General features: G+C 42.5%; 1 protein-coding gene across 1 annotated transcript; it reads right to left on the reverse strand.

Moving 5' to 3' along the window:
* LOC145360270 (lysosomal amino acid transporter 1 homolog) lies at positions 1–26400 on the reverse strand. Its single transcript, XM_080215382.1, has 8 exons — positions 26298–26400; positions 18352–18558; positions 14939–15068; positions 13020–13107; positions 10310–10461; positions 9629–9721; positions 9031–9216; positions 1–6802 (listed from the first exon to the last, which is right to left on the reverse strand). Exons 2-8 carry the CDS (start codon positions 18495–18497, stop codon positions 6728–6730), a joined length of 870 nt encoding a protein of 289 aa, XP_080071508.1. The 5' UTR covers positions 18498–18558; positions 26298–26400; the 3' UTR covers positions 1–6727.
* Positions 26401–26453: the final 53 nt, after the last annotated feature.

Raw genomic sequence — 26453 nt, forward strand, 5'->3', positions numbered from 1 at the left:
TTTTAAATAATTATTTAAAACAAATCAGTGATCCATTATACGAACATCAACATAGGAATTTGTTTAAAACAAAATTGTAAACTTGTACAGATTTTAACCAATAATGAGAAAAATACAACAAATTTAACAGCATTAAGAACATCCATAACAGCATTTTTACTGGAAAAACATTATTGATTTGCAAAGAATGGATAAGTATTCTCCTGAATTTAACTGGCCAGCAGAGTCAGTTTCAGCTCAATCACCCCACAATTAGTGCAGAAAAAGCTTTCCTTTCTCACTGTACTAATGGGCAACATTGACCTAGATTGCATCGTCACTCGGCCGAGCAAGTTGTTCAGCAAGAGGGAAAAAAAAGCCCATCAATAAAAGCATGATTTCAAGAAGCAGTTAGATGTAGCACTTTGGGAGGGAAGGGGATCAAAAGATATGGGGAAGGGTGAGATCAGACTATCAAGTTGGATGATCAGCCGTACAGGCTTGAAGGGCTGAATGGCCTCCTCCTGTTCCTATGTGGGATCATTGGCCTTGTAAAAAGAGGCGCGAGGAAAACTGCAAGGAACTGACTAGACCTGGTGCCCAATTCAGGGCATCATGTTTCAAGGAGGAAGGTCCAGGTCTTGCAGAAGGTGCAGAATTTGTTATTTTGGAGAATTTCACAAAACTAGGGTCATTCTTAGGACAAGGGAGCATTAAGGAGAAGTTTAGAGGTTCTCAAAGCTCATGAAAGGTGTTGATGATGGAAGCAATTTCACTATCAGGGCAGACAATAACCATATAAAAAAAATTTACAACAATTGGCGAAAGAGCTAGACGGCAGCCAGAGGGAATTTCTAATACTTGGCAAGATATGATAACCTGGAACACATTGAAAGGGTGGTGAAAACAGACTCAATAGCAACTTTCACAAGAGGGTTAGTAAAGGAAAACACTGCAGACTAATGGGGAGGGGTGGGGGAAAGAATAAGCATGCCAGAGTAATTGGATAGCTCCTTTTAGGAGCCAGCACAGACAACGATGGGCTTAATGGCCTTGTGTTTGACAGTATGATTCTGTCAAAAGCTACCAAGATCAAAGATACAGCTCAAGTGCTTTTCTTGAAGCATTAGACAATTGGAAGCATTTAAATATTTTACTTGCTCCTTCAAAATTGTTTTAATAATTAAACACAGAAGTTTTCCCAAATGAAAATATTTTACCTTGGGTGCTGTCAGCCCCATTTAAAAGATACTAAACTCAGGAAGAAACAAACGTGCAAAGGCAGGAGAATGAGGAACATGCAACTTGTAAACTGCTTCCTTGGTATATGTGGAATACAAAATGAGCATTTATATCATTAAAATATTATTTCAGATTACAGTTGAGAAACAACTCGTATAATATGCAAAGAAGTTGTTCAATAGATGTTAAAAGAAAATCTACTTCTGTAGGATAAAGTACAATAAACTCATGAAATAGTGACCATTTTAATTTGGTGATTTAAATAACGTCATAGCACCATTTACTGGAAAAATTAAAATTCCCTCCAAATAACAGATGTCCTTGGCAGGCCAGTTAACTTGAATAAACAGAGACAGAGTAGCTATTAAAAAGGAAAAGTGCTTATTCATAGTTTAATGTATCTCACCACACATTCAACATGGACAGAAAATGCAAATTACATCCAACACCATCTTCGCATCCAAGGTGGGATTCTTTTATAGGGTCTCTTTGGGAACACAAACCAGCCTTCCCTTTTTCAGGCACTGACAAGCCTACTGTTCATCTTCCATCATTTTCCGTTTCTTTGCATTGTATTAATGTGACAAGTCTATCCAGACCAGAATCTACTCACTGCTTTTGGTAAATCAAACATTAGCGAACTCTTTCACAAACCAGCATTCTAAAATCCTGCCATTCAGACACTGGGATATCAGCTCATTCATAGAATCCACACAGTGTACAAGGAGGCCATTTGGCTCATTAAGCCTGCATTGACAACAACTCAGGCCCTATCCCTGTAACCCCAAGTATTTGCCTGCTAATCCTCTGACACTAAGGGGCAATTTACAATGGCCAATCAACCTAACCTGCACATCTTTGGAGTGTGGGAGGAAACCCACGCAGACACAGGGAGAATGTGCAAACTCCACCCAGACAGGGACCCATGGCTGGAATTGAACCTGGTTCCCTGGCGCTGTGAAGCAGCAGTGCTAACCGCTATGCCACCCTGTAACTGTCTCTTTATTATTGAATGGTTCCTTGTTACAGATTTAGAAGCATGGGTCCCTGCTACATTATTATTTAAACATTACAGATTAATATTCATGAATAAGGAACATAAAGTTGTGCTAACACGTCTGTCACACAATGTTGGAAAGTGCTGACTCTGCGCAGTCACCCAAGGCCAGAACTGAACCTGGGTCCCTGGCGCTGAGAGGCAGGAGTGCTAACCGCTGTACCAGTATGCCGCCCCTATAGAAAAAAAATCATCCCTTTGGCTATAGCATTTCATAGAGTTCCCTGATATTACTTAGCCTCTGACCAAACTTCCCCCAAATGGTTCAATGACCGTTTTCCTTGAATCCATTTACAGAATGCCTGGGGAGCACTCTTATAATTAAGTAATTGCATTCCAGTGAAAATCTGAACCTTTCTTCCTCCAAACTGCTATTTAAGGCTAATTGAATAAAATGAAATGTATTGAGATGTGAAACCTGAGATTGATGAGATATTTCTCGGCAAGACACTAAAGGAAATGGAATCAAGGACAGGATGGAAAATGACTTGGGCCAACACTGAATTGAACATTTTAAAGAATATTTTCGAAGTGCTGAGGAATTTGTTCTCTGGTTATTCAGTGGGAGTCAGGAATAGGCCAAACTGCAGCAGAGTTGTGTTTTCCTCTTTAAAAAAAGTGTCTTAGTATCACAGTTCCAAAACAATTTCATTAAACCCACAGTAGAAGAAAAATATCCTGTCGCAATAGCAGTGCTCACTTTTTTAAAATTCATTAGTGGGACATGGGCATCGCTGGCTGGCCATCATTTATTGCCCATCCCTACTTGCCCTTGTTTAGAAGTCAGTTGAGTCAACCACATTGCTGTGGCTCTGGAGTTACACGTAGGCCAGATCAGGTAAGGACAGCAGATTTCCTTCTCTAAAGGACATTAGTGAACCAGGTGGGTTTCTCCAACAATTGACAATGGTTTCATGGTCATCGTTAAATTCTTAATTCTAGATTTTTTTTTTAAACTGAATTCAAATTCCATCATCTGCTTGGCAGGATTCGAACCTGGGTCTCCAGGATATTAGCTGAGTTTCTGGATTAGTAGACTAGTGATAATGCCACAATGCCATCGTCTGCCCAGTTTTCATCCCTAGGACTGGTCCTATGATCCCTTTCCACACTCTTTCTAATGCCATGCCTCCCTCAATAGCAGAGCATAATGGCAGAGTTTGGGGTCAACCCCAGTAACCCAATTATCAGCTGTACTGAAGCCAGACATGCATGAGAGAGCGCACACTCCAAGGGTCTGGACCAGCCACCAGATACACAATGACAATAGCTGATCCTATTTTTTAAAAAAAGCTCTTTGTAATAAAAGCAAAGACTAACATTTCAGTTTATAGCATTCAAATGTTGCTCCCACCGTTCACTCTTAACCGCCCGGTAGAATATTGCGTCAATGCTGGACAGTGACAGTGGTCAGTGGGAGCAAATAAAGAATCAACCACTCATCATTCCAACCCGTTATGAGATAAATGAAGCAATTCAGTCGCCAATCAGATCTCTATTTATTTTATAACCGGTTGCCAAAAAGATTTTTGACATGTCATCCAGACCCCGGGAACGAAGCACTGACTAGAGATTACTGCTGCTTTCCAAAACTAACCCAGGCAGAAATTGGCATGAACCTTCTGAAAAAATAACGCACATGGGAATGACTCTCAGTGCTAAAGAATTCCAAAAGTGGCTGCAAGTGAGAAATCCTATTTTAAAAAAAACCTGCAACTTCAAATAACAATGCTCTTGTTGCAACTTAGGGGTAGAATTGGAAATATATCAGAGTAAACATCTACACATGAAGAAAGTGCAAAGTTTGCTGAGGCCAAGCCCATGTAAATTTTTTTTTAAAAAGAAAGATAAAAGGTCAAGTCCCAGCAGGTGAGAGAGCAGCAAACATCTCAACAGGTTGGAAAGAGAAACAGTGGCGACAAGTTTGGGTTTTTTTAAGCTTGTCCAAATGGAAAAGAAGATTAATGGAGAAGATGAGTTCAACATTCTTCCTCAGTTTAACTAACTTGAGAGTCGACGATTCCACCTTGCAGGAAGGATAAGGTTTATCACGTCAGATCAGTCAAGATTTCATTGAATGGCAGAGCAGGCTTGATGGATCGAATGCTAGAGCAAGCTCGATGAGCCAAATAGCCTACTTCTGCTCTGATGTCTTATGAAAGAGATGGGTTTAGGACAGAGGTGGAATTTTTCCGTACCACAGGAATGTAGCGGGCAGAAGATCAGGCCACTCAAAGGTCTGATGACCTCAGGCGGGATTTTCCAATCTTGGGACAAGCAAGTTAGAAAATCCTGTCCAAAGTGTTTAAGTTTACGAGGAGCAAGAATGGAAAGATCAAACAAACACTGATAAATCTGTAACCTATTAAAAATACAAACTCTTTGGCATAATTAAGTTTTGCTGCTCTCTAACCCTGTGGGAGATGAAGATCTTTTGCATCCTGGTAAAGGGATCCTAATTATCAAAATCAAATTACAGTCTTGTTAATGCCTGGAGAAAGCGAATCAAATTTTAGACTAAGACTGTACAGATTTGTTTCCAAACATCATTCATGACATGGGAATATATTCCATTGTTTATTTTTTTGAATTGTATTTACCGGTGACCGGCATGGACTTTTGCTGTGAGGTTTCTGAACCCTGCCCGCAGGCACAGCTGAGAAATAGAAGCCTGCACTGAGAGAGAGAACAGTCATTCGCTGTGATTTTCCCCACTGAGACTGGCCAGAGAGTGGGCTCACCATCCAATAAAGGTTGTAGCTTAGAATCATAGAATCCCAACAGTTTACATGATTAATCCATCTTGGGACCACGGGACAATTTTACCATGGCCCATCCACCTAAGCCACAGATTGGGACTGTAAGGTAAGGGTAAGAGATGAGGTGCTTCAAAATGGGGGTGCTCCCACTCCAACTTAGCTTAGGATTGAAAATGGCTTTTGCTGCCAGGTGGCCACTGTGGAGATGGCTGGGGGTTGGAAGAAAGGTGGTTCCCTCTACACAGTGGTCTGCAGGTGCTCACACTGACCACCTCTGAGCGTGCCCGCAGCACTAAACTGGCCACCTGAAGAAACCCAAAGGCAGACTGGAAAATCCCCACTTTACTTGGCCTTAAGTAACTGTTATCAAGCTGGATTGATACCCATCGCATTTGACCAGGTTGCCCTGTTGAACCATCTCCATATAAAATGACGTGAGTGTGGGATAGAGCCAGAGAACTAGCGCACTGGCCAGCAGTGCCCCCCACCCTCCAATCCTGTTCCAGCGAGGATTAAAAAAAAGTAGCAAACGCCAATCATTCCAGTTCTTCCTTTCTCCATCACCCTCCCGCACACATCCATCCAATCGCTGCTGGGGTACAGGCTCAGTCATTGTCGCTCCCTTGCCCAAGTGGTCACTTGCCCTCCACAAATCTAGACCCTCCCATCTCTCCACGTGTCAGCGGGTAATTCAGTTTGTGGCCAGGCATGAACAGGTTCTCATCCAACATCTGCAGATACTTTTCCCACGGAGATTACTAGACTGGCAAATGCCTCCCTCATCCTGAGAATACAGAAACCAAGTCAGTACAGGACAGGAATCAAATCCGGCTCTTGCTGTGCTGAATGGTGTGGCATCACCATGCAATTATCAGCAAGTTCCACTCTTCCTGATTTAAACTGCCTTTTGTATGTAATGAGCTTTAGTATTTAGCATTCTGGATTCCATAACTGTCTTAACCTAAACGAAATCTAAAAAAATCACTGTTTAATAGTTAATAACAATCCTGCTTGGGCAGCTTTGTCTGCCATCCTGAGAAGTTGTGGCTTTACTGGGCTGTAACACGTATTAATATTTGGTCAGTTCTGAATGTCACAACCCGTCAGTCATGATTTTAAAAACAGGAATTGATTTTGACACCTCCAGTTGCTCCAAAGCATCACTGATCCACGTAATCGATTGCTAGTAATGCCTGCTTTTCTATGTATCAATAATGGTATTTCTTACACGTGGCTAGGAGTGACAAATAACGTGGGGCAGCCTGTCAGACAAGCCAACTTGGAAGTGCCAGTCCCGACTAAAGTGGCACAATTAGATGTGCTTCATAATCCCTTCGATCCTGGTTTTTCTGTCAGTGGTTTCAAGTGTTGAGTGATTTGCAGGGTAGCTACATCATGCACTAAATGTTCCTCCTCAGTCAGTTGCAACAGGACGATGCATGGGGAGAACCACGTGAGGTGAGTTCTGATGTTTGAAGATTCTCTCTGAATGATTTGACGTTAGATTATTTGCCAACTAATTTCTTTTAAAACAACAATTAAATTACATTTTGAAATCCAATAAAAGCCTGAATAGGCCCTGCTTCAAAAGAGTTTTTTTTTTAAAACAAACCAGGTTTTCCTACGAGACTGGCCTCGTTTACAGTAAAGTTCATCGTTTTCCTCCCATGCTGCCTCACTGATAAAGAATTCAGTGTCTGCTTCCAATAATTAATGGCCTACTTTCTTCAGTGTCCTGCTTCTTGCTGAAAAACTGTAACAAGATCTGTGTGAATTTTATTAAGGATCCTGTGTGCTGAATTTGTGCAAAGTAAATCAGGCTGGTAAATGGAAAGGAAACAGTTCCAATTTTTTGGGACCCGAATTTATCACTAAGCAACTTTTAGGTCAGGCACAGCAGGGTCGAGATGCGGGATAAACCACGCACCCCCACCCCCTACTCCAATATCTCTTAACACAAGGTCCACCTCTCTCACCCTCAATTTCACCAAAAAGACATTTTCACAGAATCCCTAGAGTGCAGAAAGAGGTCATTCGGCCCAACAAGTCTGCACCGACAACAATCCCACCCTGGCCCCATCCCCTTAACCCCACGGATTTACCATGCTAGACACTATGGGGCAATTTAGCATGGCCAATCAACCTAATCTGCACATTTCCTTCCGCACTAGCCATCCAGATCGATTTGCCAATTTATTGCCAAATATGCCCCCCTCAAATAGCAACTCTGTATTAAACTCGCGCCTTAACTGGTCATTCATCTCTGAGCTGTATGGAGAATCCTATTCACAAAAAGACTGCCAGGGACATTTCCTACAAAAATTATCCCTGCACATCACAGTAATTCATAAAGCACCTTTGAGAGGATCCCCTGGGATGAGATAAAGGTATTCATTGATAATTTTGACTTGTAGACCCATGCTCATTCGAAAAAGGCCTAAACCAGTCAAGTGCATTAACATTGGGTATACCGAGAAGGGAAAAAACCATAGTAAAATGGGGAAATAAGAATATTGGTCCAAACTGCTTTTTTCCTTCTGGATCTTCAGGGGTGTGATCTGGGATGTTCCATAAATAGAAGCTTTTCTTTCTTTACAACCCATAGGAGTAGCTTTCACCCCAAGAGTCCAGTTTGGATTCTTGCCCAAGCCCAGTTTTCACTGGGACCAAAGAGTGCGACAGCCAGTGCACCAGCTACCAAAGAAAACACTTGTTTTTAACAATTAAATTGAAAGCAAAAGATTCCCAATCACTGCTCAACACCTCAGCTATTCTGCTCATAGCAGCTGTCCTAATCCTAATGTTATCACCAATCTGTGCCAGTGTGGATTGAACCTTTCCATTCGTAGAATCCCTACAGTGCAGAAGGAGGCTATTCAGCCAACTCTCTGACAGACCCTATCCCCATGACCCCAAATGCTTATCCCGCTAATCCCCCTAAACACACATCTTTGGACACCAAGGGGCAATTTAACATGGCCAATCAACCTAACTTGTACATCTTTGGTGTTTTCTTTCCCTAAAGAGAAAATCCAACACCAACAAATAAAACAGAATAAAGACTTTGGTTGCTCTGGTAATCTCAGGTTATTCACCAATTGATAGGGAATGGAATGGTTATACACGTTGAAAACATGCCTAAAAATGCGATCTAGAAGGATGCTCACTCTCTTCCAAGGATTTGCCAGTTCTGGTTTAAATTACTCCGTTATTTGGTCTGAGCTTCTAGGTTAAGTTACTCAGCTATTTGGTAGGTGCAGAGGGGATGGACAGTGTCCAGTTCAGACACTGGCAATGGCCCACTCTATGGCTAGTATCTAAAGGGCCCTCACTGCTGCTTCGAAGTTTTCCAGAAATCTCCTTTTAAAGGGATATGAAAAGACAATCTTCCCTCCTACCAGCTATGAATGACTAACTGAACATTAGGGAAAGGAATAAAATGAGCTGCCTATAGTTTACAGCAGCTGCAATTCTCACCATCAGCACTGGCATTTAGATCTTGTTGAGTTGATTTTTTTTTGTAGCCACTGACTCATGGGCGCCACATTAATCAAACGGCGTTCGCACCAGCTGGCCCGTCATTGGGAGATTCATAATGTCATTTTATGCCACTGGGTTTCCAGCAGGATTCTCCACAGTCGCCCACCTGCCACCCTGGGTGAATTCCACCCTTTATCTCCCTCCTTTTGGGCAGGAGGTACTTCCTAGGGTTTGGTTTAATAAGCAAGCCATCCTTCTGTCCCTCACTCAAATGGATATTCGTCACGTCAGAATCTAGATCATACAAGGCTATTCAACTTTTGCATGCATCAGCTCGTTCTCTGCCCCTCTCCCAGCAACAGTAGAAGCTAGAAATCAAACCTGGGTCTTTCAGGATCTTTCAATGCCCTTCCATACCAGGTGGTACACTTATCTGCAGTCATCAGTAGATCTCCAGGACGACTGTTTCAGAATATCTGGCCATCAAATACAATTTAACGAGTAAAAGGATACAATAACGTCAAGTAACATGGTTCCCAGACTTCCGATTAACCAGGGCACGTGATGGATTACGTGGTTAACCTCACTTTGCCCATTTCTCGGGGTTTTCAGCAGCACACTCAAGCCATACGCAAGATTCCCTAAAATCATCAGGACAAACAGGAAGGGGGAGACGCCTTCCGTGGACCTCCTTTTCACCTGAAAAGAAAAATGTACTCATTAAAAAAGAAAATACAAATGGCAACTCAAGAAAATGTGTGAAGTTGCATGTTCTCCCCGTGTCTGTGTGGAGTTTCCTCCAGGTGCTCTGGTTTCCTCCCACAGTCTGAAGATGTGGTCAGGAGGAGTGGCCATACTAAATTGCCCCTTAATGTTAGGGGAACTAGCTAGGGTAAATGCATGGGGTTATGGGGATAGGGCCTGGGCAGGATTGTGGTCAGTGCAGACTTGGTGGACCAATGGCCTCCTTCTGGACTGTAGGGATTCTATGATTTATGTTCTATGATAGATTATTTGTTACCCTCTCTCTACTCTCCAGCTGCCTTTCTGGGATTTGGGTGCACTTTTGGCACAGTGTATAACCATCAGCCCGACAACCTCAAACACTCACGTTTCTGAATATCTGTGGTAACCTCGACACCAGGTAAAACACCGATGAAAAGGAGCCAATTGTAAAGCCGATAATTTCTTGAGTAGTAAATACCTGCAAATGACAAAATGACAGGCTGAATATAAACAATTTAACAAGAGATAAATAAAAGAAGAACCAATAGTACAAATGCTTACGAACATATGGATAAGGGGCAGAATTGGGCCTAGTCAGCCCTTCGAGTCTGTTGCACTGTTCGCTGAGATCATGGCTGATCTAGCTGAAAGATCGTTGTGATCTTTTTTCTGAAATTAAGCTTTGAGATCTCAAATGGACTGGAACAATGCCAATGGAATCAGGAAAGGGACTGCGCCACAATCAACTTTCTTATCGATTATTCAAAATATTGCTCTCCTACCCAAATAAAAATGGAAAAAGGAGCAAACAGCAGATTATTTGATCGGGAAGGGAGGGCAGAAGGGAGTGGAGAGGGAGGCACAAATGCTGAGATTTGTTTGCATCAGCAGCCTCAGTCGTACGAGAACAGGTGAACCTTATAGAGCAGGCCCGGATTCCACAATGCACAGCAAAACAACCCATGGAAGACAAAATGGTTAGACATCTTTGCCTTCAAGGATGTGAGTGGACCTAGATAAACTCACATGGACTAGGGCAGAGGGTGACGATTATGTTAGAACTGACCTGGTTACCAGATGAATCAGAAACAGCCAAGAGAGAACGGCTAGTGAACCTCGACATTCCTGAGCTCGAAGATCTGAACTTTTCCTCTGGTAGCAAGGAGACAGTTGCTCCGAGCATCACAAATACAACAAGGACATTGATTGCATTCCCAGCTGAAAGAAACCACAGCTTTAAATGCTTTGCACACTTGAAACATGTTTAAGAAGTAATCTGAAGTATTTGTTCTGTGAAGTACAAATAAAAATAGAAAAAACTGGAAATACTCTTCAAGCCAGACAGCATCTGTGGAGAGGAGGAAACAGAGTCAGTGGTTCAGGCTGTGACGAAAAAGGTTTAAAGTTCATAAGCAGGGCAGGGGAAGAGCAGGAATGTACGAAAAGTACTCTATGATATGGTGGAGGGTAGAGAGAATAAGTAACAAATGGAGACGGTGGTGCAAAGGGGATAGTAATCAGACTAATAAAGATACCAAAGATGGGACTAACAGAACCATTGCCAACACCTGGCTTTCTAATATCAAATAAACAGCTGTGGTTATAATCTGATATTGTAGAATTTAAGAGGAGTTGCTGTTCCTTAAGCTGCAGTGGAACAGTTCAGAAGGTCTACAATGACTCTGACAGAGCATTTTACCCAGGTCCTATCCCCATGTATTTACCCTGCTAATCCCCCTAACTATACATCTATGGACACTAAGAGACAATTTACCTAGGCCAATCAACTTAACCCACGCATCTTTGGATTGTGGGAGGAAACCCACACAGACATGGGGAGAATGTGCAAACTCCACAAAGACACAGTCACCTAAAGCTGGAACTGAACCCAGGTTCCTGGCGCTGTGAGGCAGGAGAGGCGGCCACAGGGCCACCATGCCACCCATGTGTCAGAGGTGGAGGAACATTCAAACGGAAAGCACTGGCAGCTTAGCAAAGCCATCATCTAATCTACGTTTGGTTGCCGCAACGTAGAGGAGACATCATCGTGAGCTGCTCTGTTCTCTGCCTCCTACATTGTGCCAGGGGAGCTCAACAGGACCATGGGAAATACCACCTCATCCTCTTATCAGTAGGGGCAGCTCAGCCAGAGGTCGTGGTTTGGAGGTGATGAGATGGGAACGTAGCTCATGTGAAAAGCTATTTGAACCTGCTGGATCCTTGTCTCCTTTAGCTAGTGGGTTTCCCAAGGCCTGGGAAACCTGGGGCAAGGGGGGAAATTGAGAATGGAGACTTGCTTTGAAGTATGCAGTCTCTTTATAATATTGCAATGATCAGCATGTCTCCTGGGAGCTGGCTGATGCCATTTCCATCTTGTTTAAAACCAGAAGTGGGCAGATTGGTCTTGGATTTGCAATTAACATTATTACACCCCCTAATACTACCCTCCAAGATTTGGGGGTAAAATTCCCATCTCCACTGCAACACTCAGGTATTTGGCCTGCAAATTTAAAAATTCCAGTCTTCCAATTGACACGGGACTCAAAGCCCACTGATGCAGCCTTTCTTCGGGGGAAGTCTGGAAGCACATTTCTCTGGAACCATCAAAACCATACATTCTGACGCTTTTATCTTTAACAAATTGGAATAAATACTCAGAAAAATAAATGAAATTTGGATTTAGCCAAACACAGAGCATTGTTTCCCCAACACCAACCTCAAGTTAATCTTTTCTCCCCCTCTTTACTGAGGTACACCTCTCCCTGTAACCATACACTGTCCTTTCAACCACATTAACAAAGGGACTCTCCATGACCCATTTTTGCCAAGTACCAAGGAGTCTTCCCACACTTTGACTAGAGCCCCAATTAATGCTGGCCTGTTGAAGCTCCTTCTTCACCAATTATTAAGTCCCCCACCCCACCACCCATGGCACTATTTCCATTCTATTAGTGAAATCTGCTCTGCATAAGAATAAACCGACATGATCAAACAGCAAGTAGTCAGCGGAGTCATGATGACTGGTGAGGCACAGAACAAATCTCATTTATGCCATGCTGGCAACTTAAAAGGGTACACACATTGTGTTTGCCCATAACCGCTACCATGCTGCTGATATGGAAATTACATAAGACTTACATTCTTCAGGGAAAGATAATCAAGAAAGTTCAGCTGAGCTTCCCAGCCTTGATCAACTACTGACTCACACAGGATGTGTATTGGCGATACTAAGTGACGGTGAAATCAGGTTCTGATACGATGTCAATGCCCCTAATTTGAATACACTGCCAACAGGTTTCACACTCAAACAGGAAGAATGGCTACTTTGGCCATGTACCAGAGCACTGTTGGCATCTGTGGGGCAACAGTCTGGTGAGGAAAACGGAACTGCTTGATTAATAGTAACTCTCCCAGCCAAATTCAAGCCCCCAAATCCATACCCAAAAGGGCTGCAATGGATAGAATGTGTCAGCAAATAATGTAATATTAGATTATTAACCTGTGGAAACCAGGAATTTAACATTATGTCCCATGAAAGGGTGACGAATGCAGCCATCACACCAATACACGGATTGACGGGCTGAATAGTCTCCTTCATATGTGCTTCAGTTGTACATATTATGTATGCCTGGCTGCAGCCCCTCCCCCCAGCAACTATGCCTATGGCACTAGGTGAAATATCAGAGACTTTGCATACAAAGGCAGACAATGAGAGAAAATCTGGCAGAGGGCCTCAACTAGCAAGAAACACTTGAGCAGTAAACAAAGTCACTCACATTGTTTGGACCTATTCTTACACCTGTAATAGGCATACAGCGAAACCATCACCAGATCCATCACAACATAATACACAGCAGTGTACGTCTGGAAGAGCAAACGAACAGAGGTAGAGATAAGACAGGCAAAAAACTAATTAAAATAACTAACTTAAATAACTTAAAAAAAAATTTATTTAATAGTCACAAGTAAGGCTTACATTACCACTGCAATGAAATTACTATGAAATTCCCCTAGTCGCCAGAGTCTGGCACCTGTTCGGGTCAATGCACCTAACCAGCACATCTTTCAGACCATGGGAAGAAACTAGCACCCAGACGAAACCCACACAGACACAGAGAGAACGTGCAAACTCCACACAGACAGTTACCCAAGCCAGGAATCAAGTCCCATCTCTGGCACCATGAAGCATCAGTGCTAACCACTGTGCCACCGTGCTGCCCTAAAATCAAAATCTTCAGCAAAACAAGGTCTTTAAAGCACGTTTGTACACAGCCAGAGCTGAGATTAGTGCTGGTGTCTGGTTTCAAACTGAATCAAAACCATCCCAGCACCTCAGTGAATAAACAGTTATTGAAAATGCACCAGGTTCCAGGCCTGTCCATGGTAGTGGTGGCTGGTCTTGTTTTCAGTGTGCGTGGAAACTGCAGCTGGATTTCTGGTTTGTAAAATACACAGTTTCATTCTGGGCTGTACAGTCAGTAAGGAAGTGAATTTCATTTTTTTAAAATAATGGCACGAGATCGGGCTTGTTATTTCCCAAAAAAGAGGTGCAGTAACCCATCGTTGGATCCTATAAGTGACTCCTCCTACAATTTTATTTTCTCTCTCTCTCTTCCCCCTTACCTAAATCCTAAGTTTCCAGGTGGAACTAATATGGTGCTTTTAAAATTTAACCTTGTCTAGAGAAACCCAAGCCAACATCTTGCAAGAGATTTAATTAGACACAGTACATTCCCGATTATAGACAGATTTTTGATCAGTAAGGGAATCAAGGGTTATAGGAAAAGGGGAGGAATGTGGATGTGAGGAATGTTGGATCAACCACGATGCTGTTGAATGGTGAAGCAGGCCTGAGGGGCCAAATGGCCTACTCCTGTTCCTTTTTCTAATGGATATAGATTCACAATTCTATAACAACAGCTCAGCTAGTATAATTTAATGGAACCCAGTTTTATTGAAAGCATCCCACACAAATTGGTGCCGAATGCAAAACTAGACCACAAAAGGCCATGTAAATCAGGTTGTTTGTTATAGAGCTGAAGTCACATTGCAGTCCAGTCAATGTTATAGAATTCCTACAGGCCATTTGGCCCATCAAATGAACACAATCTCACCTATCCCCATAACCCGATGTATTTATCCTGCAAATTCCCCTAACATTAAGGGGCAACTCATCATTGCCGATCAACCTAACTGCACATCTTTTGACTGTAGGAGGAAACCCATAGAGGCACGGGGAGTAACAGACAGTCACGAGAGACCAGAACTGAACCTGGATTCCTGGTGCTGTGAAGCAGCAGTGCTAACCACTGTGCCACCCACGTTGATCCAATCTTTGACTGATAGCCATGGGCAGCATAGCAAGAGGCACGGATGGTTAGCACTGCTGCCTCACGGCGCCAGGGACTCGGGTTCAATTCCCTGCTTGAATCACTGTCTGTGCAATATTTGCATGGTCTCCCACAGTCTGAAAGATGTGCTGGTTAGATGCATTGGTCATGCTAAATTCTCCCTCAGTGTATCCAAACAGGCACCAGTGCATGGCAACTAGGGAATTCTCACAGTAACTTCCTTGCAGTGTTAATGTAAGCCTACTTATGACACTAATAAACTTTAAACATTGGCTTAACTAGGCTGTCAAAGAATTCTGCAAATACAATTGCATCTTGCAATTTAAAGTGTGAAGATTGCTTACCTGTATTGGTAACTGCTCAGCCAGGAATGCACCTACAAAATTGCATGAGTCACCCGCCAGCCAGCCCAATAGGAACCAAGCTGACACTGCTTGATCCATGTTTCCTTTCCGAATGGAACTGTAGCACTGCCTAAAGTAAAATTAACCCGAGTTAAAAACTATTTCACAAAATCTCGATAGAAGGAAAAAGAGTTTCAGGCACCTCTTGCATGTGGTGGGGATCAGAAGTGAACACATATAGATTTTAAAAATCAAAGTGAATTTTTATTTTTTTTTAAACTCAGGCTTGGATTCAGCAAATTCAGGGCAGTTAAAGATGGGGAATAAATGTAGGCCAATTGACAACACCCACATCCCAGCAATGAATAAAAAAAATTATTGAGAGTAATGCATGAACAGGCTGCACAGTGGTTAGCACCGCTGCCTCACAGCGCCACGGACCCAGGTTCAATTCCAGCCTCGGATCAAACTCTGTGTGGAGTTTGTATGTTCTCCCTGTGTCTGTGTGGGTTTCCTCCCACGCTCCAAAGATGTGCAGTTTAGGTTGATTGGCCATGCTAAATTGACCCTAGTGTCAGGGGAATTAGTAGGGTAAATGGGGTTCATGGGAATAGGGCCTGGGTGGGATTGTGGTTGGTACACGTGATGGGTCGAATGGCCTCCTTCTATACTGTAGGGATTCTATGAAAAGTGAACACTTCAGCAAGATAGTGATCATCAACCTGGGAACTGTGGAAACTGCAGCCCATAGCGAGTGTTTTCAGGAAGGGAAGAGAAAACTCACATGAGTCAAATAATAGATACGCACATAGACTGAAGTTTTGTGGTGGAAATTATGAGGAAAGGCAGTGGTACAAATGAACTGAAAATTAAAATTCATATTGATGCAAGTTGACTTAAAGTTTGTGTTTACTCTATTTCCTCATTCTGGTTAATCCACTGCCTTTTGGTAAACGGTGCACATATCAAATGCTGCTAAATCAGGGATTCATATTTCTCTATTTTATCTCCAAACCTGTGAAATGAGTCAGATATATAAGATGTGGAAGCAGAAGTAGGCCAATCGGCCCATCAGCCCATCGAGTCTGCTTTGATCTGATTATATCAGATCATGACTGATCTAATAAATTCTCAGCTCCACTTTCCTGCTTTATACCCATAACCCTTGATTTACTTACTGATTAAAAATATTTATCTCAGCCTTGGATTAACTTAATGACCCAGCCTCTACAGTCCTCTGTGGGAAAGAATTTCACAGATTCACTACCCTCAGGACAAATTCCTCCTCATCTGTTTTAAATGGGTGACCCTTTACTCTGAGATTATGCCCTTTGGTCCTAGACCCTCCCACAAGGGGAGACAACCTCTCAGCATCAACGCTGTCAAGCCCCCTGAGAATCGTGTGTGTCTCAATAAGTCACCTCTCATTCTTCTAAACATCAATGAATATAGGCCCAAACTGTTCAAGCTCCCCTCATAAGAAAATCGCTTCATACCTGGGCTTAACTTAATGAACCTTTTTTGGATCGCCCTCAATGTCAGTGTATCTTTTCTTAGATGAGTGGACCAAAACTGTTCACATCCACAGTGCTATAGTATACTGCCATCAATACATTCCCATTTCAGCACAATACTTATGACAAAAATGGCAAAGTTGGTGATTTGATTGATGATATTAAGGTGGGAGAGAGGGTAGTAGGAATAGTAACAGAGTCATTTGAGATCTCAGGAGGCCCAAATGAGGATCCCATGCTCAATCTTACAAGACACAGTCACTGGTAGAATCAGCAAACGATTAGTGGTGATTGTGAAAGAGCAAGAATCTTTTGACAATAACAGCTACTTACAGGCAGAGGAGGATCGTTTGACCAAAGGCGAGAGCAGCCTATGGTCATCTGACACTAAGTAAAAAGTCTGACAACACCAGGTTTAAGTCCAACCAATTTAAACCTGGTGTTGTCAGACTTTTTACTGTGTTTACCCCAGTCCAACGCCGGCATATCCACATCTGACACTAAGGCAACTTTCCCTTTATCTCAATTCAGTGCAACAGGTAATTACATCATGTGCCTTCCTATTGTGTCATACAAAGAAGATCTCAGGTTGATTAGCATGGCACAGGCTGTCAGTGGGTCTCAACAATTAAAGGTTTACAAATAGCTTCAGAATTTTCAGAGTGAAGAAGGGAAGATAATTAGATTAAAAATAAACAAAACTCTAGCAGTTAAGAACATAAACAAAGGCTGATTACTGGAGAGATTTGGCCAAACATAAAATCCCAAGCTATAATTCTAGGCTGCCACCTACAGAATTGGAAATAGCACTGAGATGATAAGGGCAAAAAAAGTGGAAAAAAGTTAGAAACTCAAAACTGTACGTAGGAACACGGCAGAGGGGTGGGCCCTTGAACCTGCTCTGCCATGTAGGGCAGCACAGTGGCACAATGGTTAGCACTGCTGCCTCACAACACTGGGGACCCAGGTTCGATTCTTGGCTTCGGTCACTGTCTGTGCATAGTCTGCATGTTCTACCTGTATCTGCGTGAGTTTTCTCCAGAAAGTCATCTGAAAGAAGTGCTGATTAGGTGCATTGGCCATGCTAAATTCTCCCTCAGTATACCTGTACAGGTGCCGGAGTGTGGTGACTAGGGGATTTTCACAGTAACTTTATTACAGTGTCATGTAAGCCTACTTATGACAATAATAAATAAACTTTAAAAATTTAATAAGATTATGACTGATTTTAATCGATCTGCATCCCGCATCCCAGAAATATGCACTTCAGCAAAAATATTCATGCAGCAACGTGTTCCGAGGTGGCCGAGGGAAATGGCCATTTAGCTGATGGACACAATCACGATCATGTCATTCATTAGCCATCAAACGTTTGAATAGACTAACCTTGTATTAAGTTGATCTTTCTCTATCCCCTAGCTATGACTGTAACACTACATTCTGATTCTCTCCTTTCCTTCTCCATGGGCAGTATGTTTTGTCTGTATAGCGTACAAGAAACAGTACTTTTCACACATGCCAATAATAAATTAAATCAGCAACACAGTGGTTAGCACTGCTGCCTCAGCACCAGGGACCTGGGTACAATTCCGGCTTCGGGTGACTGTGTGAGTGGAGTTTGCACATTTTCCCCGTGTCTGAATGGGTTTCCTCTGGGTGTTCCAGTTTCCTCCCACAGTCCGAAGGTGTGCGGGTTAGATGGATTAGCCGTGCTAAACTGCCCCTTAGTGTCAGGGGGATTAGGAGGGTAAATATGCGGGGTAACGGGGATACAGTCTGGGTGGGATTGTAGGCTCGATGAGCCGAATGGCCTCATTCCGCACTGTATATTCTATGAAATAAATGGCAACAGGAGCCCCCCACACGCCCCCCCCCCCCCCCCAAGTAAATTGTACTTACGGGAAAGTCGACACCATGAAACAGAATACGGACAATAACCCCAGAACCACACTCGCCACGTCCCTGTCACTCTCGGTGCACTCTTGTAAAATATTCCAAATGAATAAGGACCCATTCGGGCAATCGGTGGTAAAATTTCCCGTCATCAGTCACGCCGTGTTGTCTGCTCTGTGTTTAGAAGATAGTTTCGGCAGCAAGAGTGAGTCACTTTGGAGGGGGGTTGGCGGGGTGGGAAGAGAAAGAGGCAAAGTCAGCAAAAAAAAAGAACAAACACTGAAAACAACACATTAACGCCCAGAGTTAATGGTTGCACTATGTGGCCAGAGGATAGATTGGAGAAATAAGACACCCCCTTTGCCAGGAAAAGTTTAGAAATTAAATGGTTTGGCTGGGCTAAAAGCAGGAAACGCCGATTTTCTGGTCGCTTACCCATCAATAATTAGGCTGTCCTTTCATTCACGGGGCTGGCTTTGTACGTATTTATTTTGTGAATGCTTACACAGAAGTAGTATTCGATCGGCATTGTTATAACCGGATTACTTAATCAGATTCAAGTCTCAAATCCAAAAGATAGCCTTCCCTCTCTCCCTTTCATTCAGATAATCATTAAGAATCAAGACCCGGGTCCCCAGTACCTGAGCAGGATACCATTCAGAAACTCTATAAAAAGCTCTTTACCCATCCAAAGGTTTCCTGACTTGGACATCAGCGATAGTGAAGTCACATGACAAGTAATGTGGCAACACTGGTCACATGATGTTTGCGACATCATTTCGGCGTCGTGGATTGGCTCGAATGCCACGGCTCTGCATTCTAATGGACAGAAGTTGACTCAGTGTGCTGAAGGTTCCTATGTCTTTATATGGGGCTTCCAATCCATGGCATACGAAACTAGCACTGAAAGTTACCGGTTCAGCAATGTCTTAGTGCAAGACTTCGAACATTTAAAAACCGCCGTTAGCTGTGGCTTAGTCATGAGTTACAGCATCACGTCCTCCTTGACTGACCACATGCAAGCATTGTGCCTCCAAGTTTAAAGTGTATTTATTATTGTGACAAATGGGGTTACATGTAAGAAGTCTCACAACACTGGCTTAAAGTCCAACAAGTTTATTTGGTAGCACAAGCTTTCGGAGCACTGCTCCTTGAAGGGAGAATTTAGCATGGCCAATGCACCTAACCAGCACATCTTTCAGACTGTGGGAGGAAATCAGAGCACCCGGAGGAAACTCACACACACATGGGGAGAGCATGGAGACTTTGCACAGACAGCAACCCAAGTTGGGAATCAAACCTAGGTCATTGGTGTAGTGAGGCAGCAGTGCAAATCACTGCACGACCGTGCCACCTTTTCAGTTGGGATGTTACAATAAGGGACCATCTGCCCATGCAGTTGGATGTTTGATTTGATTTATTGTTGTCACACTAATTGGGATACAGTGAAAAGTATTGTTTCTTGCACATTACACAGACACAACGTACTGTTTATGATCCCTTGGTATTATTGAGCAGAAATAAAACAAGAGTTAGCTTCAGGTTCTGGCCAATACTTCAGTCAACAGTTACAAAATGAAAATCACATTTTTGTTTGTTGTGCACATATTAAAGTTAAAGTTCATTTATTATTGGCTGTCACATTCCTACATCATAACAATGACTATTTAAAAGTCATACAATTAACCTTAATATAAGCTCAAGATATAATATCTCATCTTTTGATCCAGCACTCATATCCTTCTGGATTCAACATGGTCATACTCTCTGCCTTCATTTTGATTTTAAGCTGGTTTAAGACTTTTTCTAGTTTCTTTATTTCTTCACTTTATATTCAGATTATTGCTGTGCAGTGATTCACACCTCACTCAGATCCATCTTTTGTTTCTTTACCCTTTACCATCCCTTTTGTTTTTGTACTATGAAACCATTTTATCATTTAATTTCTCCTTCCCTTTTATTCTTCTCCTCCTCCTTCACTTGCTGAAAACCTGTTAGGTTTTCCTTTTTCCCACCTGGATCAGATCTCGAACAATGACAAGACAGAGTAAAGGAATGAGATAGAGAATCTGGTGAACTGGTATGGCAACAATAATCTCTCCCTCAATGTCAACAAAACAAAGGAGATGGTTATCAACTTCAGGAAGTGTAGTGGAGGACATTCTCCTGTCTACATCAATGGGGACAAATTAAAAAGGGGGAGAGCTTCAAGTTTCTAGCTGTTCAGATCACCAACGACCTGTCCTGCTTCCACCATGCTGACACTATAGTTAAGAAAGCCCACCAATGCCTCTACTTTCTCAGAAGACTAAGGAAATTCGGCATGTCAATTAGGACTCTCACCAACTTTTACAGATGCACCATAGAAAATATTCTTTCTGATTATATCACAGCTTGGTATGGCACCTGTTCTGCCCAAGATCACAAAAAACTATAAAAGGTTGTGAATGTAGCCCAATCCATCACGCAAACCAGCCTCCCATCCAGTGACTCTGTCTACATTTCCCAAAGCAGTCAGCATAATTAAGGACCCCACGCACCCTAGCCATTCTCTCTTCTATCATCTTCCGTTGGGAAAAAAATCCAAATGTCTGAGGTCACATGCCAACCAACTCAAGAACAGCTTCTTCCCTTCTTCCCATCAGACTTTTGAATGGACCTACCTTGCATTAGGTTGCTCTTTCCCTACACCCTAGCTATGACTGGAATACTACACTCTGCACTCCCTTCTTTCCTTCTCTATGTGTGGTATGTTTTGTTTGTATAGCATGCAAGAAAAAGTACTGGAGAGGCTGAATAAACTAGGCTTGTACTCGTTAGAGTTTAGAAGAATGAGGGGAGATCTCATTGAGACGTATAAGATGATGAATGGGATGGATAGGATAGAGGTGGAGAGACTCTTCCCGCTCAAAAAAGACAGTAGGACTAGGGGGCACAGCCTCAAGATAAAGGGGAGGCGGTTTAGAACGGAGTTGAGGAGGAACTTCTTCACTCAAAGGGTGGTGAATCTCTGGAATTCTCTGCCCGTTGAAGTGGTGGAGGCTGCCTCGCTAAATATTTTTAAGAAGCGGGTTGATGGGTTCTTGATAAGAGAGGGGATTAAGGGTTATGGGGAGAGGGCGGGAAAGTGGAACTGAGCCACAACAGATCAGCCATGATCTTATTGAATGGCGGGGCAGGCTCGAAGGGCTAGATGGCCTACTTCTGCTCCTATTTCTTATGTTCTTATGTTCTTATGTAACAAATCAAATCAAGTTCCTCAGGTCTCATGAAAGGACACCGATTTGAAACACTGCCTCTTTCTCTCCTCCAATACAGCTTGCCTGGCTTGCTGAATATTCCCAGCATTTTCTGTTTTTATTTCATTGGCTGCACTCGTAGATGTCTGATGACAGTGACAAATGCTATATGACTGCAAATCTTTTGTTTGTAACATTAAAATGCAGGCATTCCTTCACTTATTTCACAGGGAAAAGTGTAAACACATGAAAGCTGGTGGGATGGAGTTCAAATGATGCCAGCAGCCTTATAGGAAGTCATGCACCCCTTTTTTTTTTAAATACATTCGTTCATAGGACCTTCTCGAGCCATTGTGTTGCAGGAATACTCACAGTGCTGTTAATAGACAATCAACCAGGTAATCATGTTTTGGGATGGGCGGCCCATTATCTTAAAACCAATCAATAGGACGGCAAGGTGGGACAACGGTTAGCACTGATGCCTCACAGTGCCAGGGACCTGGATTCAATTCCCTGCTCGGACAACTGTGCAGAGTCTGCATGTTCTCTCAGTGTCTGCATGGGTTTCCTCCAGGTGCTCTGGTTTCCTCCCACAGTCTGAAAGACGTGCTGGTTAGGTGCATTGGCCCTGCTAAATTCTCTCTGTCTATCCGAACAGGCACTGGAGTGTGGCGACAAGGGGATTTTCACAGTAACTTCACTGCAATGTTAATGCAAACCTGTTTGTGATAACTAAACTTTAACAAATAATAAAATTTTGGGGAAACTCTGGAGGGATTGAGTGATGAGATGGTTTCTGGAAACAAAAAGACAAATACATGCACACAAAGTCAATTTTTGCATTATTCTTGCATGAGAAACTAACTTTGCAAATAGATTTTAATTACTTTGTATTCAATTTTCATTAGTGCTCTGCCCCCACTGTTAATCATTGCAAACGGATAAAAAGGTGACCATATTGGGCTTTCATCTTTATGCCTTTGTTTGTAGCATTCTCCATCTATTCTTGTCCTTTCGGCACAATTCAGGGCTTGAGCCCATAATCTTAGTTGCCATTTCAGTGCAATGCCAAAGGAATTATGCATTGTTGAAGGTCATCCTTCAAATTAGACATTAAACTGGTGACTTAGATGTACATCAAAGCACCCATTATGCAATTTAAACAGTAGACAAATTCTTCAGGTATCCTGGAAAATATGCTCACAAAACAAAAAGCAAAAGAAGTGCCCCAACGTTTCGAGTCTGGATGATCCATTGTCATGTGATAAAGACTCAAAACGTTGGCTCTATTCTCTCTCCACAAATGATGTCAGACCTGCCGAAGTGCACCAGCATTTTCTGTTTTTGTTTCAGATTCCAGAATTTGCAATATTTTGCTTTTAATGAAACAAGGGTTTGGATGAAGTGTGAATCACTGCACAGCAACAACCTGAATGCAAAGTGAAGAACTAAAGACACTAGAAAGAAACTCAAACCAGTTTAAAATCAAAGCAGAGATTATGACAATGTTGAATCCAGACAGCTGTAGCGTGCTGAATCAAAAGATGATTCTTAAGCTGTGTCTTAAGCTTATGTAAAATTTCATTGTAACACTTATAAATATAGTCATTGTTATAATGTAGGGAATGTGGCAGCCAAAATGTGCACAGCAGACAGGAATGTGATAATGATTGGATGAGTTTTTTTTGGAAAAGTTGGCCAGGAATTGGAGCTAACTCTATTTTTCTGCATCATAATATCACGTAACCTTTAACATCAACCTGAGTGGTCCCTTATTGTGTCATTCAGATGAGATGTTACATAGTGCTGCACTGGAGTGTCCTTGATCTTAGTGGTCAAGCAAGCTTTAAAACAGAATTAAATTCCATAACTGTATGACTTGTGCCTGGTGCTATGAGACAGCAGTACCACCCTGAGGTGATTATATAACATTGGCAGTATAAGATATCAATTTATCCAATATCCTTTGAACCCATTTTCTATTTCTTTATGGTCTCATTAACATTCCCCCATTTTGCCTTATCCCATTATTCCTTTTGTCACTCTACCTTAGCACAGTTCCTTCTCATGCAACATGAAAGCAAAATTCTGTGGGTGCTGGAATCCAAAACAAAAACTAAGAAGCACAAGTGTGATCCACACTGAGCCACAGCTAACACCATTTCTTTTAGCTGTTAAAAGGCTTGCACCAAGACATTATTAACTTGAGGAAATATAGACTTGGTTAAAAATAATGTGGCATCTTATTTCATTAAATGCACTATGTAAATACAAGTTATTGTTGTAAACAGAATGCAAAATTTGTAATATGGGTAAATTCAAAATTTTCCATGGGAATATGAAGCCCTGGATTCCCCTCCTTAAAGAAACACATCACCAATTTTGTGTATTCGACATTTGGATTTCCCCCAGGAGGCTCTCAGGTACTGCCACTTATTTTTACAACCATATCAAGCAAAGAGATAAAACCAAAAAATGCTGAAAACACTCAGCAGGTCTCACGGCATCTGTACAGAGAAAAACAGAGTTAACTATTGGGGTCAATGAGCCCTTATCAGAACTGGAAGAGGTTTGACAGTTTATAACCAAGTGCAGAATCAGGTAAAAGGTGAGGGGCCACTGGAGAGAGGGAAAAATAAGAGAATGTGAAATGTAAACCAAACTGAACAAAGGAGAAGGAACTGTGACAAGAACAGGAGATGCTGGAAAATCTCAGCGGGTCTGACAGCATCTGTGGAGAGAGAATAGAGCCAACATTGCGAGTCTGGATGATCCTCTCTCCATGGATTTTTTCACAGTTTTCCAGCATTTTCTGTTTTTGTTTTGGATTCCAGCACCCACAGAATTTTGCTTTCATGTTGCATGAGAAGGAACGGTGCTAAGGTAGAGTGACAAAAGGAATAATGGGATAAGGCAAAATGGGGGAATGTTAATGAGACCATAAAGAAATAGAAAATGGGTTCAAAGGATATTGGATAAATTGATATCTTATACTGCCAATGTTATATAATCACCTCAGGGTGGTTAGCACCAGGGACCCGAGTTCAATTTTGACTTTGGGTCTCTGCCTGTGCAGAGTTTGGATATTCTCCCCGCGTCTGCGTGGGTTTTCTCCGGGTATTCCAGTTTCTTCCCACACTCCAAAAGATATGCAGGTTAGGTGAATTAGCCATACTAAATTGTTACCCTTACTGTCCCGAGATGAGTAGGTTAGGTGGATTAGCCATGGGGGTTACAGGCATAGGATTGGGGGGTGGTGGAGAGAGAGCTTGGGTTAGATACTCTGTCAGAGAGTCAGTGTAGACTTGATGGACCAAATGGCCTCTTTTGCACTGTAGGGATTCCATGATTATCCTCTCTCATAAGGACCTTTTTGTGATTGGGGGGCGGGGTTGAGGGCTCTGTGCACAAGGGCACAATGGTTAGCTCTGCTGCCTCACAGAGCCAAGGACCCGGATTCAATTTCCAGCTTGGGTGACTGTCTGTGTGGAGCCTGTGTGTTCTCCCCATGTCTGCGTGGGTTTCCTCTGAGCGCTCTGGTTTTCTCTCTCAGTCTGAAAGACGTGCTGTTTACGGTGCATTGGCCATGCTGAATTCTCCCTCACTGTACTCAAACAGGTGCAGGAGTGTGGCGACTAGGGGATTTTCACTGTAACTTTATTGTGGTTTTAACATAAGCATACTTGTGACACTAATAAATAAACATAAACTCAAGTTGTCAATTGCCTTGTCCCAAATTCGTAGGCTGGCCTGTCTAGTTTTGTCTTATGAAATAGAAATAACTCTGGCTGCCTACATTATCATGGATAATATTGGAATAGTTTAGGTTAGAAGGTCATTAGATTGGTTCCACTGGTCAGCGCAACATCGAGGGCCGAAGGGCCTGTACTGCGCTGTAATATTCTATGTTCTATGTATACATTAAAAGTTTATAGATTACCAAAAGAGAAAACTCTAGAAAATCCCAGCATGTCTGGCAGCATCAGTAAGGAGAGGAAAGAGCTGACATTTCGAGTCCAGATGACCCTTTGTCATAGAAAAAACATAGGGGACGGCACATAAGCACAGTGGTGGGACGGCATGGTAGCACATTGGTTAGCACTGCTGCTTCACAGCTCCAGGGACCTCAGTTTGATTCCTGGCTTGGGTCACTGTGTGTGTGGAGTTTGCACATTCTCCTCATGTTTGTGTGGGTTTCCTCTGGGTACTCCAGTTTCCTCCCACAGTCCAAAGATGTGTGGGTTAGGTTGATTGGCTATGCTAAAGAATTGCCCCTTAGTGTCCTGAGCTGCATAGATTAGAGGGATTAGTGAGTAAAATATGTAGGAATATGAGGGTAGGGCCTAGGTGGGATTGTGTTTGGTGCAGACCCGATGGGCCAAAGGGCCTCTTTCTGCACTGTAGGATTCTACAATTGTCAAAGCTTTACATCTCCTTACAGATGCTGCCAGACCTACTGAGATTTTTCAGCGTTTTGTCTTTTGGTTTCAGATCCCAGCATCCGCAGTAATTTGCTTTTATCCAAAGTTTACTTAGTAGTGTCACATGTCCTCAGCAATCAAGTTGCAGACTCTAGTTTTGATTTGTGAAAAGACAAAGCATTAGAGTTAAGAGTTAAAAGTGTTACAGCGATATGTTCATGTATTAGTGTCAAAAGTAAATTTATAAGAGTCAGTAATCAAGTTTTGGGGTGGGGTGGTGTTGAGAGATTACCTCAGGAAGACATTCTTGAGTTGTTCTTGAAGGCCTTTCCCCAGTTTTCTAGGCTGTTCTGCATGTGGTAGATATTTATTATCTTTGGCACCAAGTTGTTTTCATGTTCTTTGTTGTTGTGTAAAGAGGGACGTTGAAGTTGCTAAAAATAAAGCT

Source organism: Carcharhinus amblyrhynchos, chromosome 30, assembly GCF_965287045.1.
Source record: "Carcharhinus amblyrhynchos chromosome 30, sCarAmb.v2.hapA, whole genome shotgun sequence".
NCBI classification, from domain to species: Eukaryota; Metazoa; Chordata; class Chondrichthyes; order Carcharhiniformes; family Carcharhinidae; genus Carcharhinus; species Carcharhinus amblyrhynchos.

Bases quoted from the DNA above. Each gene is read 5' to 3' on its own strand.
- LOC145360270 (XM_080215382.1), bottom strand. From the start codon at position 18,497: ATGACGGGAAATTTTACCACCGATTGCCCGAATGGGTCCTTATTCATT. The intron at 9,722-10,309 runs GTCAGTTCTAAC...TGTCATTTGCAG, and splicing joins CTGATTCATCTGGTAACCAG to GTATTTACTACTCAAGAAAT. The intron at 6,803-9,030 runs GTATCCTTTTAC...AAATTCACACAG, and splicing joins CCATGTTACTTGACGTTATT to ATCTTGTTACAGTTTTTCAG.